At 30.1% G+C, this 16264-nt stretch overlaps 1 protein-coding gene across 1 annotated transcript in view; it reads left to right on the plus strand.

Annotated features, from left to right (window-relative positions):
• Nucleotides 1-508: 508 nt before the first annotated feature.
• Nucleotides 509-16264, plus strand: part of Fatp1 (Fatty acid transport protein 1) — a 31543-nt gene continuing 15787 nt past the window's right edge. The window contains exons 1-3 of the mRNA XM_088204127.1: nt 509-647; nt 881-975; nt 7706-7944. Coding sequence (XP_088060253.1) covers nt 916-975; nt 7706-7944 — 299 coding nt within the window. The 5' untranslated portion in view covers nt 509-647; nt 881-915. The remainder of the gene's footprint in view (nt 648-880; nt 976-7705; nt 7945-16264) is intronic.

A 16264-nucleotide genomic window follows, 5' to 3' on the forward strand; every position in this document is an offset into this window, starting at 1 on the left:
GAATATAAATTCATTTGTTGTCACTGATGAATTTATTTAAAAAAAGATAAATGAAAATCGTTTAATTACGATGAACTTTATAAACACGATGTGTCAAAAATTGTTATTATTGAAACGACTACCAAAATGCTTTAAATATATTTTCAAGCATTTGTATCTATATTCTGCACCCAGGTATGTGGGTATAATATAATCATAAGTAATGTTTTCTTATTACCTTGCTGTTGCTCCGAAATTATTCTCAAGGAATTTTATTTCGCATGTCTAAAAAGATTGTTTTGAAGCTTCTTTAGTTGACCTGCCATAATCTAGTTTTTGGCAAAACCTGTTTCTAACAGTTTTGTTTGCAAATTTGTCGCTTAGAATATTTTTTACAAAGTCAAGTGAGATCGTGCGACTTTTTGGGAATGGGTCATAAGAGACAATTAATATTATCTCATGGTGGGCGAGGGACACTGAAGGAGGAGCCCCCACCTGTGAGGCGAGAGAAGAACTCATTAGAGTTCATTCAGTACCATTGCAGCTCTCCGTTTGGTGGGTTGTGAGCTGGTTGGTCTTCCGAGACCATAACACGTTATACCGCGTGTAGTGTTGAAGTTAAAAAAGTTTACCGTTTTGAAAAACTGCCAAAAAAATGTACTTATGAAGTGAGTCCTTCTCCTTCGAAAACAATTAAAAATATTTTTTTTATTAAAAAAATGCTTTATTAAATTATTGATAATCGATGAGATTTTTTGTTCATTTTTTATCAATTCATAATTGATCATGTTGCGTATTCTTATGAATACAATAAAAAACTACTTAGCATGAACACGATCAGAATTATAATAGTGCAAAGTTTATCGCGTAGATTTCATTAATGGATTTTGGGTGCTTTCAGTGTATTGTTTTACGAATAAGTAGAAATAGTCCAACATGATGACCCCAGAAGCAGAAAACAATAACAAAATAGCAGAGAATGAAGCGCATGCGAAGGTAATTATTATTATATATGAACTGTTACAAATGAGAATACGTACGGAAACCTTTGATCGTCCATTGTGTTGAACTATCATGTTGCACGTTCATGGGAAGCAAGAAGAGTAATATTCAAATGTAGGTTGCCCCCGATACGTTTCATTTGTGAATTTCTATATGTATGAAAAACGAACCGTAAGCAATTTAAACATGACCGAAAAAAATGGATTGATATTTGAAAATATCTGATTTAACTTACTTTATTTAACCAAAACCATATAATCTGTAGAATACGGCCATTAAACTTAACAAAAGCGGTTTTTGTTACAATATAAAAAAACAGTGACGATACTGATTGTTCTTATAAACTCTTTTGATACTTCAAGTAATAAACAAAATAATAAAGAAAATCATGAATTACGTAATATTTGTATTAACATTTTATTCAAGTATATGTTTGAAAGAAATACAAAAATGGAATTAATGTAAATAAGTAACTTAAGATTTAAAAAATACTTCCTTATATAATATTATAATAAAAGTGTCTATGCAATCTGTAGCTTAATGAGCAATAGACGTTATCTTCTTAAAAGTTAACGAATGATCTCGTTAAGTTTTTAGTGAAAAATCTTTTATATCTCTTTTTCATTATATTTTATTAGTCACTAATTTGCGGGGAAATCCATAATAGCCTTGTTCTTTTGAAGAGCATTAACTGTAATTATTACTTCCTGGATTTATAATTTCAAATGTATATATAACGCGTATACACTGATTATTATACCTTAAGTATCAGTTTCTACTGACACTTAGAGACATAAGAAGTACTGAAATAATGGCGGAACTTCAATTTTGGTAAAATTATACTGTAAGAACAAATGGGCGATATTGTGCTATTTATTTCTTTATTTATTATTTAATATTTATTTCTCTATTTATAAATGTTATTTATGCTATTTTCCTTTGGAAAGGTGATTTATTTTTTATAACTATAAAACAACCTATCCCTCAAAGTCACACAACGTACAGACCAAACTCTTAATTTCTTGTACAAATTAGAATAATAATATAAAATATTTTTTTTTATAAATATACTAATTAAACCACTTATATTCATTATCATTTTAGTAAAAAAAAACGCAAAAATATTACTATAATACATGGTTAAATAAATATCAAGTGATAAACCAAGGTTTATAAAAATCTTTTTTTTTTAATATATATAATATATATGTAGAGCTTTTCTATATTTTTTTGTAAGTAAATAGATAAATAATAAATTATACATATACATACATATGTATGTATATGTATGTAAAAAACATTAAGATTTAACTAGTGATTCTAAAACATTGATATTGCTTCTTAAAAACGTTTTCTTTCATCTGCCGATTTTTTTCTAAATAAATTGAAATATTGACTTATCGTAGTTAGTTAGTTGTTTATGATATCATTGATAATGAATTGATCATACAATACTATGCAAATCATTAGATGTCATCGATCTACAAATATTCTTAGTAGCTAAAAACACATAAAAAAATAATAAACATCATTTGTATACGCTTCTACTAGTGTACACAAATATGCCCCACGTTTAGCACCAAGGTATAATATTGACATTGAGTACCAAACTCAAAATACTAATTACACAACCAATTATTTTTTTGATAGATTTTCTTTTATAGTGAATTACATACGCACTGTGGTCTGAATGTTAGCGGTGAACTGAACGTAACGGTTAGGCGAATGCCTCTATTTAATAATAAACTTTTTTTCGTATACTCTCAAATAGTAATTTAACTCGCAACGTTCTATTACGTTAACGTTTCGTTTCTCGCACGTATTCGTAACGTATAACGGAAACGCTTGGCCACTCATTGTGTGAATTTTGAAATGTTATAAATAATATAGTAGGTACATTGTAAAACATAGAAAAACATATTTTTAAAACATACTACACGTATGTACATAATTTGAACTTGATCGCCTTGTAAAAAATATAAACTATAAAAACTTTCGGCATTGGCCACAAAGTCAGGGTGATTTCGAATGTGTTTAAAAGGAGATATTCTGTATAGAGCTCTGTATACTAGTTTTCTTTATATATATATATATTTTCTATGACCAGTAAATCGACTTGACAATATAAAGTTCTCTGAAAAATTGAAAGACCTGCAGAAACTACTTTTATCCTTTTCAGTGTATTGAAATTACAAAATAATTATACATATATGTATGTATAGGAAAAAACAGACTATGAATAAAATATTAATATGTTAACCTAATACTTCAAAAATATTTGCTACTTTTAGTGCATCTTCCGTATTATATGCTAACTAGCAGTAAAATGTATACAATGTTGCTTTATTCTAGATTGATAGATGGTGGTTCTATCTCATATCTGTTTAACCTGGATATATTTATAGCATTCTGTGATTCAATTGCATTGTTTTAAATTAGATATAAATTCTTTGCTAATTTGCTATGCTTAAATTTCCCTACATTTTATTTTTCTTGCACAAAAACATCATTACTCAACCCATAGCTGTGAAATCAGCAATGTGTGTGGTGCTACGGCGACTTCACTTCCAACTTGTTTGAAAATAACGGCTTTTCAAAACTCCTAGAGAAAAACTTACGATACTTTCCTTTCACCCACAAGCGAAATATATCTGATTTTTGCGGGCATTGCCAGAAAGAGTCATTTTTATTATTTTATAATCGAATATAATAAGACATATGTATAAAACATGCTGTAACACAACTAATAGCAATCAGTAATCAACCCATACTTTTACACATAAATTAGGTTATTTCAGCGAGATTGTTTATAAGATAACACTGGAAAAATGATAAATTTTCGAAAAATTGAGTATGCTTACAAAATACTAATTACAGCAGTAAACTCTAAACATAGCAAATAAACATAGAAAAAAACTGAGCAGTTTTAATACTAACAATATTTATAATGTAAATCACAAAAGTAAGTTCAAACTACTAAAATATTTCGTATTAAAGATTTTTTTTAAATCGACGACCGATTGAAAATGATCGTGTAATTTTACATATAAATCGATCTTAACTTGTGGTGTTATTTATAACTCAAGGTTTACTTTGGGTATATTTCCATAATATAAATAATTTTATAGCATTTTTTATAGATATTCAGGAAGTATTACTGTTATATAGATGTAGTTTTTTTATATGTCTAATATAATTCTTCAAAAATGCTTTTTTTTAGTAATTGCCCAATTTCAGCCGTGTTCTGATATACCGTAACTCAATTCAAGTAACAACTGTTAAAATTTGCTGACAATTATTGATAATCATCCACTTGACGTGCCAAAAATACGATAATACTATTACAGTTGTGATAGGTGAGGGGTGTTATATATTTTACTTAGTTTACACGTTTGTATTATGACAATCAAGTAAAAAAACAGTTTTAGTAAAAGTGGTGACTATGAATGAAAAATTACATTTGATTATGGTTTGTGATACTTATTTATATTATTGCAGTTGTATTTTATCATGAAAGAACTGCTAAAATGTATTGCAGTGCTTTGAAATTGTTTTATTTTCAATTAGTTTTAAAAATAAAATGTTTTCCGCAATACCATGGATAATACAAAGTAAGATTTTTGTTAAAGAACAATTACATACAATTCAACAAGATACCGTAGTAAATGTAAGTATTCATCATTGTCATTAATTTTGATATATTTTTTACCTACTTTTTCCTTATTGGATTTGCGTAATATTATTAGAATATATTTTTTATTCAATTCAAATAATCAAAACAACAGTTCAGTAAAAAAAATCAAATGTAATTTGTTGATAAACCAGTTCAAGCTTTTAGAATAAATATTTATAATAAATTTCCTTTCTCATAGCAATTATTATTGTTGATTTATTATTTACTTAACCTTCTAAAACGAAAATCTTGAATATCCACTTTTTAATTATTGAAAATAAAACATTATTTGAATTCACTAGGTACGTAAGTGTATAATTACCATATCATGGCTTTAAAAATGAGCTACTAAATAACACACGATAGTAAACTAACGATCACGCATAACAGCGGATGTGACTAGTTGTTTTCCCCAATGGCCAATATAACAATCAGAGGCGTAACTAGGCTTTTGAAGTTTTTAGACAAATATTTGAATGAACGACCTATTTCTAAGCTACGTAAATTATAATAATCTAATAGGATTTAAAAAAATATAAATAAAATAGAATAATTGTTTTAGTAAAGAGCAAATAAAACTCTTTATATAGTAATATATAGATCGTAAAAGTTAAATTATAACATATTTTATAATAAATTTCAATTAGTTTTCCTGTACTGAAAAAGTGCATGGATATCATTAAGAAAAAAAAACACCTTGGTTGAGTGCACAGCTACTCGTGCGTTTGTCCACATCTTCATCGGACCTAAACCTCTTTCCTCCCATCGCCTCTTTGAGCATTTGATGTTAAAGACACTTGAAGTGTTTTGAATCCTTGACACCGTCGATCTAACATTGCTAAATGTTAAACAAAAGTCATGTACTTAGTCGAATATGATTATTCAGGAGATCTATGTACAGATTGATCCAATTGGAGTTTCCTATGTTGGCAGCACTGTAAATCAGACAGCATTCAATAATCACGCGTGTTCAAAGTGTTAAATGTTAGTTTGCAAAAACACATTTACGAAATGGATCGCTTAATCACTGCTAAACGCGTTAAAATTGTACATTTTTTCTGTACGAACTGTGTATCAAAATGTATGGGAAGATCATGGTCAATTTCAACTTCCTACTGAGCGAACTATTCACAACGTAGTGAGATTTTTATTAAAGATTGGAAGCGTTGAAGCCGAGAATATTGCTGCTGCAAGGTAAAGTGTGGCCGAAGGCCCGAAATTGTCGATTCGTCGGCGATCGCAGCTTTCGGGCTTTTATTTTGGCTCCCCTTGACGCATTTTACTACTGGACTTGTACATACACCCTTATAAAATTCAGAAAACTCAAAAACTGAACCTCAGAGACTATATACAGCGAATACTTTACGCGGATTGGGTGTCAGAGCAGCGGAAAGCTGATACTGATTATTCAAAGATAATCTTCTTCTCTAATGAGGCACATTTCCACCTCTCTGAGTATGTTAATATGCAAAATTGCCGCATATGAGGCTAGAAAAATCCCCATGTGATTCACGAGAGACCATTACATGCCCAAAAATTGACTGTTTGGTGAACTCTAATTTACACCGCAAAACAAATAAAATACACGCAGTCTTTATAAACACCTTTTTTCCTTTTATAAATAATAATGTCTCGATGTAAAACATAATAGGATATCATTAAGCTTCGAGGACGCCAAGGTTGTTAAATCGTAAGTTTTTATGTATCTTCATCACTGTCCCAATAAAAATATTGACATTCAAGGCTATTCTTAGCATAGGTAATCATTTTTTAATGTGTTGATATTAGCATATTAGTAATAAATAAATAAAAACAGCAATTTGTTGTAATTTGAATCGATTAAACGTAATGAAAATTAACGTCTTTAAAATTATTGAAAATATAATAAATTATATTTATATAAATTAATTTAAAGCGTGCTAATAAAAAAAAATTTAGTAAATTATGTAATTTAAACATAGCAATTATATGAAAGATTTGGATTTTAATATGTATCTTTTCACATCAAAAATTCGTCCATTATTATAGTGACTATTTTTAAAATGCTTATATGATCAAAATTTTGCTTTATGCAAGAAACTTTTTTAGTTAACAGTATAAGCTATATACATGGTTCTATATTAATATAATAGTATTAGTCAAGATATGGTAATTTAATATATATATTTTTCATGGTACCTGTCGCCTCTTTGCAAAAAGTTTTCGATCTATTTTCCGAAATTCTTTGCAAATTGCCTCTATTTTTTTCTTGTTTGTTTTATCTAACGTTTAGTATAAACTTTGATAAAATATTTTTGTAAAACACTTTATTAATATGTAGTATTAGTAATCTATTAAGAGGCAGCTATTTTGTTCATGAATCCATACTTACAAAATAACGTTGAATATGTATTTTATCTAAAATTCTCAATATTTAAAAATGTATGGGCTGTTCCACACATATGCAGGAATGTCCAAAATGGTACGATTTCTATCCCGCACATATGCGTGAGCGTATGTTACATATATATTATATAATAAAAAGTCAGTGACCTTCAATTTTAATAAATATCATTTTTTAATATGATACGTTATGTCACTAAATACTATTATGGTTGTTAGAATTGAGAATTGCAAATATATGTACACTCTTATCATATTTAATTTAACATTTTGAGATATTCGCGATTTGTATGTATTTAAATCATGGCCGCAAATGAATGTATTATCACTAAACATTGCGAAAAAATAACACAGATTTAAATGAAATTAACAAAATTAAAGCAATCAACGTTTAACATTAATTATATAGTATACAATATAAGTAAACACAATTAATAATTGTATCATGGCCGCATAATCGCGTGTTATTACCCTGGTCGAATTTAAAAACTTAACTGTCAAAGTGTCCGGTGGCAAGTCGGCCATTTGTCATTTGGCGCTCAGTTAACAAAATCGAAATCGATGACTCGCAATTCGAATCGGTTCAAACGCGGGTTCGAGCGCGGCCGTTGGCCATGAGACACAGTTGCGGCCAGCCGGCGCACTTGTAAAACTCACTGCTGTGTGCAGGTGGAGGAGGGGATCTCGTCCCAGCGGCGGAGGGGCTCAGTTCGGCGCAACTGTCGGCTGGTGGCGGTCATGGCCGCCTTAATAGCCGTGTTGGTTGCCGTCGGCGCAGCTCTGGTGTTGCTGCTTGGCTGGCCCTCGCTGGTGCAGCTCATCCTCGTCGCCATCGTCGCGTACTTGGCAGCCTCGGGCGCATGGAGATGGTTCTACGTGGCCGCGGTGACCAGTCCCAGAGACCTCAGGTGAGCCTAAATATGTTTTTTTCATTATCATAACATTGCACAATGTCTACAATTTTTTAATTAAATTAAAAATTATTCAATTGTTTATAATATATAATAAAAAAACTGTATCAATTAACACTACATACACACAAAAAATTTAACCTGCTTTTAAAACAATCCACGAAACCAGTTATGAAAATCAAGGTTATGGTAACGATGGTAATATATCTAATTTGATCTTCTCGTATACTACTGAAGATATAGCACATTTAGGATGTATGTCATATGAGCAATTTATTATGTTGTTATTTTTTAAACTTTCATTTATATTTGTTATTATATATATCCAATTTCAATATTTAGATTGCTATTATTCATTCATTTTAATTAATACCTCGAAATTAATATGTGTTTCATCGACAATGTATTTCCATTGTTAAAAAACGGTCATAGAGCCGCGATAATGGCAAACCCATTAAACGTTTGTTAAATTTAAGCTTAATTAGATTAAATATATACATCTCTCCATTTTATGCTGATTTCTTGTTTACTTTTAAGATTTAAAGGCTAGATTTAAAGCTTCTGATTTTTCTTCATTTATTTTAATTTTATATTTGCTGAGATAATTGTTTAAATTCTGTAGAGATTTTTGTTATTTAATTCCAATTGATTTCAGTCCGTATTACAGGCGGCCCTCGACTTTCGCACATAATTGGTTCCTGAAAATGTGTGCGAATGTTGTATCTTAAAACATTTATTTATCAAGTAAATATAAGATGTTTAAGAGGCGTTTAAGTGCGGTTTGCGGGTGTTTTCCTTGAAAAGTTATCAAAAGTTAACTGTTTTCCACTATTCTTTTTCTTTTCTTCATATAATATTTTATAACATGCTATGTCTTTATTGATCGCCCTACGCACTTGAGATATGCATTCTCCATTGAGATCAAAATCTTCCATAATATTTTAAAATTTGTCATGATGCGTAAAGGCTTCATTCATATATTTCATTGTTAAAGAGTTTTCCAAAATAAACCTGTCTCGTCTACATTAAATATTTGGCTGGAGGAATATTCTCCATCTTCAATAATTTTGGATAATTAGGAAATAAATTCTTTTGCAGCATCTTTATCCGCATCAGCTGATTCTCCCGAAATTTAATATTATGAAAGGAATACCTCATTTTAAAATTGTAAAACCAACCGTTACTTGCTTTAAAAACCGTGTTAAAATCTTTTTTTTAATCTAGCTTTCCAATCTTTGGCAAACTAAGAGCTTTTGCTTGAATAATTGAAATACTCAGAGGGACATCTTTTTGATGTTGGTCATTGATCCATGATGACAAATATTTTTCCATTTCATCCATGTTTTTTTTGCCGTGTTTTTTTGGAAACATATCTTTAAAGATTGTGGAAACATATCTTTAAATCCACAATTTTGAACGTATTCCTTAATTATATTTTTATTTTGCAATATTGAACATATCGTAGACCTGTTTGTATCATACGAACGTCCGATTGAAGCAAAAGATTCACCGCTATCAGAATGTTTAATAAATTCCATCTTTGTCTCGAATCGCGTGAAGTTTATGAGTCCTTGATTTATTTTTGTTCGTATGAACACTGATGTTTTTCCGTTTCTCACTCATGTTTATAATTTTTTTTAAAAAAAAATTAAATTTAAAAAAAATGTTTTTTTTTTTAAATGTGCGAAATAGCCAATTGTGCGAAAGTCGAACGTTCGAAAGTCGAGGACCGCTTGTATTTAGATTGCTGTGTCATCAACATACATTGATAAGGTAGTATTTTTAAATTACGAGGAAATGAAGAGAAATTTAGTTTTGACATTTCAAATATGAATGTATTATATAGAAAAAACAATGGAAGTTTTGTATTTCAAATAATTTATGTGTTAATTAGACCGTCATGCTATACTGTATCAAAGGCCTTTTCAATATTGACTATCAATAATCCTGTGCATTTGAAATAATACAACTGGCAAAGAATAAGTAGTTATGGATTAATGTTTTATGAAAGTTTTTCTTCGAGTACAGTTTTAAATAAAATATATGTATTGAAAATACAATTTTCGAGAAAAATCAATAAAAACTTAATTTAATTGTATGTATATATATTTAAATACACCAAGGCAAGAAATAATACACTAACTGTTATTATATGAGTTATAGTATTAGATTAAACTTTGTGTTATATTACAAATGTACAACTAGCATATGAAGAACGCACTTTTTACGGGAATATTTATACAGAACTTTTTTATAGGAATATTTTTCTAGCAATTCATAATGAAACATATACATAAGTCTATTCAATTTAATTAATAACGGTAGACGTTGCAAATAGATTTAACTGTAGTTTTAGTTAGGTTAACTGCACTTTTCTTCTCAAAATCAAACAAAAACGTATACAAAAGAACCTACATATGTTTTATACACCTACTTTCAAACTTTGTATATTTGTTATTATGTAATTATAAAAAAACAGGTCAATTCGTAAATGTCTATATTTATCAAAATTACGTTAGCATTAGCAAAGATGTCCATGTATCGAGGTTTTTTTTTTTTTAAATAATGTGTAATATATGATTTAACGTAAAGTATTTTCATAAAATTTAATACACACATGAACTAAAATTGTATAATATAGTAAGTATATTTACTTTCCATTTGCCGCATACCAATATTTTCTAAAGTGAGTGGTATGTTTAAATTAAACCTATTTAAAGAAAACAATATACTGGTTCAATTGTTATTGTATTGATATATAACTGGGATTGTTATTCGATTTAATGTATTTTCTAAGAGAACAATTTAAATGAGCAGTATATAATTGTTTGTTCATTATTGTTGGACAAATTAGGTGCGAGCTAATGGAATCGACCGAGTATTGGTCAGAGAAGTGAACACCCCATGTATAACTCTACCATGAATCCTTTTCTGAAGACAAACTGAAGATTTTCATTACATAAATGCACAAACAATTTGTTTTATGGAACAAAGCATTTATTTAAATGCATATCTCTTCACATAATTCGCTGATAAATCGCACACTTTTTTTATATGTTCACCTTATTTTTAGCTTCCTTTTAAACGACGAATGTGAAGGTATTAGTGTTATAACAAGTTATGCGATAAAAGTTTGAACGAAAGTATTAAAAAAAGTCCTACTGTACAAAGTTACTTATAAAATTGGTAGTGTGATCGCTTTGGGCTTTGTAGAGGCATTGATAGATGCTACGTATAATATAATCATTTAATTATGTATTATATTTTGATTTAATACTTATGTATTCGTGTTTGCTAGATTTTTTTCTATAATTCATATTGTTTTGCAAAATAGATACCACTTTAGAAACACCTTGCTATATTTTATCATGGCTCTGATTTACTGTAAACTTGCTAAATGTAAGTTTTCTTGAATGATAACATAATATATTTAATATATAATACAATGTAAGGCATATTTGATGAACTCTAAAAAAATTGTCAAGATAATTCAACAGCTTCGTATTTTTTTTCGGATCATATTACGACGCTTTGCGCGTAATAAAATACACATGTATTTAATACGCTCTGTTAAGTAAATAAACAAATTAATTAATTTAAGTACAGATCATTTTTGACTAACCTTTTTTTTAAATTGTCATTAATTTTTAACGGTTCAAAGATTAATCCTCCGGAATTGACACAACTATAATTTTTTTTAACATTACCATATTTAAATATGTAGCTTTTTGTTCGCACAGGTTCTAAAAATGGCTTGTCACAAATTAGAATATTGGTCATTTTTTGAATATGCTTGGGAGTGGATACTCAAAAATAATTTTTAAGTCTGATTAAAAACTGTTTTGTGTGCATTTTTTTCCTTGAATGCGTATTTAATTCGACAAAAAAGTAAGAAGTTTAAAAACGATTTATAAACTATCTGGCATAGCAAAATATGCGTATGTCCGATTTAGTATGTGGTCAATTTTTTGTATTCAAAAAAATATTGTTTCATTCGTGACATTCGTGTCAGAGAAAGGCGCTCGTAGATGATGATTTTGCTGTTGATTTATTGTGAAAGTAAAGCCTACTTTGAAACTTCGCCATGGTGAAAACGCAAAACCACTGAATTTAGCAACACAAGTGTATCAAAAGTACATGGGAAATGCACACAATCGTCGTATCTAAATGTCTAATTAATTACGCCCGCACTGAAGGTTGTATTCATTTACATAATAATCAGAGACATTTATTGTTTGTACAGCTGGGTTTACAAACGTTATCAATATGTCTCGTATAGTTTATGTAAGACAAAGATAAATGTCGCGGTCGTTTACTAGATTTACACCATGTAGATTATTTTTTATCTATTGTTTTAATCGCTTGAAATAAATATTTGCTTCATAGATGAATCTTGGTAATCTCATATTCTGATTAGTTTAATCTTTATTTGTCTAGTAATATCGCATACCTGAACAATCAGAATCCAGTAAAAAAAACTGTATAAAAATATATTATTTGCGGTTGTTTTGGAAATATAAAAATTGCGCTGCCCGGCCAAACAGGCTTTGTCGTTTTTTTTAATAAAAGACTCGTATTCTTCGAGTCAGAATTTAAATACGGTTGTGGCCAAAATTTACATTAAAAAGTCAGAATATAAGCGACCGGAATAAATATTAGGTGGTCAGAACTCATATTAATTGGTCGGAATTTGTATTAAATGGTTATAAATTAAATTTGACTGGTCAGAATTTATATTATAATTGGTACAACAGGTCGACCTGCATTCGCATGTTGGCAGTTCATTATCATTATCAATATGTTTTAGGGCCATTTTGTTTGGTTCGGCTCACAACATTGTCAGATGCCAAAACAACAAGTCAAGCTTGCTCTCGTTTTTCTCTCTTCGTTCGTCGCTCTGAATACCTTCGGGTCCTACATACAATGAAATATATTCATTGAGAGTTATTCATGGGGTGTTCAATATTCTGACCAAAACTCGCTCACTACCGCTCGCTCGCACCTCTCCAACAGTTTTGGTGCGAACGAGATATTTTATAAGATATTTCTAAAATAAACAATTTATTGCCCATTTATATTTATACATGTAATATTTTTTTAAATTCACATGATCGTCCTATATTCTGATCGTCTTATGTTTTTATACTGACCGTATGTTATTTTTATTCTAATCATTGAAAACGCTTCTATGTAGAAGTACAAATTTATTTATTTATTCTAAATCTTCCGTTGCATCTTGATAGGCGTTAACCCAACGCGTCAATACGAGATAAACACAATAAAAAAACTACTGGGTGAGAAACGAGACACCCGGCTGAAATCGAAGTTTGTAAATTTATTTTACTATGCAAGACCTATCTAGATTTTATTTTAATTATTCATCCGTGAAATTGGGAAATCTAGTAAAACCTAATTTGTGTGGATCTATCAGAATTATAATTATATAATAAACACTAATTCCGATTTTGCAAGCATGATAGAAATTACATGGTACTTATAGGATTCGAACTCTTTTTAGCTATTCACTGATTTATACCACTGGTCGATCGAACTGGTTAATGTTAAATATATATTAAAAAATCACACTTAAACTGATTAAAAAATATCCAAGGATTGCATATTTATAGAATTGTATGGTACCGTTTAGTAATTATATGATGATTTAAGTTATGCGAAGTTTATGTTTATAAAAAGTGAAAGCATAATACGTTCTCTTATTTGTAGTTGGAGTGCACAAGTTTTTTTAATCGAATTTTTATTTGCTTCATTTTTTGCGCCATTTCTCTTCCACTATAAGGATTACGAAAATTCTTTACTATTTGCGGGCGAATTGAAAATAAATACCGGCCCGGATCATTTATTGAAAATAGGCCCACTAACTCACAAGGAAAATATTTCTGAAAACTTATTGAACGTGTTTGTAGCTTAATTTTAATTAAAGAAAAAATCAAGTTATTTGGCAATATAGCATTTTGAAAAAAAAATATATTTAACTTTTTTATAAATGATAAATGTTAAATTGATTATTTTACTAAAATTTTGCCAATTACCCTAAAATAAAAGGTTGAGGTTCAATTGATCAAATAGTTAAACTATTTTTTGTATAAATTAAATATGTGCAATTAAAAATTCACGTGAGTCTTATGTGTGATATGTATAACAAAACATTTTTTCTGGAGGCTTGTTTGTGATTCAAAGATTATAATATATTGAATATCAGTCTTAAATGAAGAGATGTATAAAACTATTTTGGGGCTTCAGTCTTTACCAAAATTCCAAAGCCAGATTTCCTTCCTAACATGGACGGGGACTTTTCTTGCGTTTGTCTATTTGTTTTATCTGTTGGTCTCCGAGAACAACTTTGTCGATTTCAATGTCAAGTTGCTTAATCAGTGTTTCGCTGATTGTGTGAGACTTTTTGTATTTTGCTATTTTATAAATATAGTCTAATCCATCTTTCTTTTGCTTCAGCGACCCTATTTATATAAAAATCCCTATAATAAAATGACTTAAAAATCCTTGGTAATTATTTTAGAAATCTTCTTGAAATTTGTGGGTGTGCACATAAAAAAATTGCATATAAAAACATAGATTCTTAGATTCTATCTTTGCTAAAAAATACGTGAAACTGAATTTCAAATACTTTATACTTCATTTTCTTTGTCATTTTATTATAGGGATCTTTATATAAATAGGGATGTAACAATTTATGATTGAGAGGCAACTCACACCTCTGCTAGAATTTGTTTATACCTCTCTTGGGTGGAGTTTAAAAACCCATGGTTTAGATGTACTGACTAAACCAGACATTATTCATAAATTTTTCTTGCAACTGTCTGCAAAGGGCAACGCACTCAAAGCGAAGAAAGTTGCAATCGACGAAGCATTGCGGTTTTACTCTCGAGTGGTTTTGCCAGCCAGAAGCCAGTTTTGATTTCAGAAGGGCTCGATTTCGCCATGATCAAAGATACACATCGGAACTTTTGAACTATGCACCGAGAAAGTGCGACTTTACTTATTCGCCTTTGTGCAAAGAAATTATTTTCATCGCTTTGAAATCTAATTGAAGTATTGTTGATGATCGACGACTACCTTGACCGCCATGGAACTTCATGCTTATGCTTTTTTCATTTTGTTTTGCACTATGAACGCATGATTATTATACCGCAAGACAAGCCGAAATTGTTGATCTATGGACTCGTAAACGTTGGTAACTCTGATGATGAACGAGCACGATAACGATCTCAAGCACGACATGGTCATTGCGACAAAGTACCATACTTCGGTTATCCCTGTATGTAAACATGCATATTATAATAAAAAAATATATGTAAGCACTTTACTTGTGGGTCAATTGGATGTTTGTATTCATGGTATTACTGAAGAGTTTCATGCGAAACGTTGCGTTTCTCAACCAGAATCCACTCACCATAACTATCTGAAAATATAAATTTGGGACACAGTCGTAAAATGTTTTGAAACATGATGACTTAGGATCTTTGCGAAACTTGAAAAACGTAAAAGCTGTATATTATTTTTAATTTATTTATTATAAAAAAAATGCGTAATTTAATTTTTTGTTCTAATTTACTGCTACAAATATAAATATAACCGTTTCAGTCGTGTCATAAATTTACAATCCCTATTGATAATTGATATTTTGCACTATACAAATTAGACTTTGTTAGTGAAGTGTTTGTACATCATTGACATATACAAAATATATCACTAGAATCACTACGTAACGTTAAATAGTTGCGCCGTAAACAACGCAACAGTCAGTCGATCTAAGCAACTCTATAGCTCAATTTTTTTAAATCAAGAATTTGTCCTCGTTTCTAGTGATTCGCCAAAAAAATATCTATGCTTTGAGTTCAACTCGAATCTGATGCAAATTTAATGGCCTCGGTTCATCGCCTCACAGATTCCTATCGTGTAACAAAGTTGTTCTACCGGAACCGGTATGCCCGCTTTTGATCGCAATGACGTGTCCAAGGTCGACGAGGCTCCTCTTAAAATGCCCTTTTCTTCGGTTCTTCTGTGTTCTCTTCGGATGAAGGGGAAAGTTAGAGGTTTGCCGTAAAAGTGGCCGTAACCAAGGGAAAGTCGAAAGTGTGCCACCAAAAGAGCCTTACCTAAATCGCAACGATGTGCATCAAATGACGTCGTGGTTTCTCTTTAAAAAATACCCTTTTCTCCAGCTCTTCTGCGTCCTCTTCGGAAGAAGATGAAACTCGGAGGTTTACTACCAGAAAGACCGCTCCAAAGACCACTACCAGAGCCGAGAGACGAGCCTTGTCCGAGAAAGAGGCAAAGC

Source organism: Plectrocnemia conspersa, unplaced genomic scaffold, assembly GCF_051122295.1.
Source record: "Plectrocnemia conspersa isolate PC_06_02 unplaced genomic scaffold, ASM5112229v1 ptg000014l, whole genome shotgun sequence".
In the NCBI taxonomy this organism is placed as follows: domain Eukaryota; kingdom Metazoa; phylum Arthropoda; class Insecta; order Trichoptera; family Polycentropodidae; genus Plectrocnemia; species Plectrocnemia conspersa.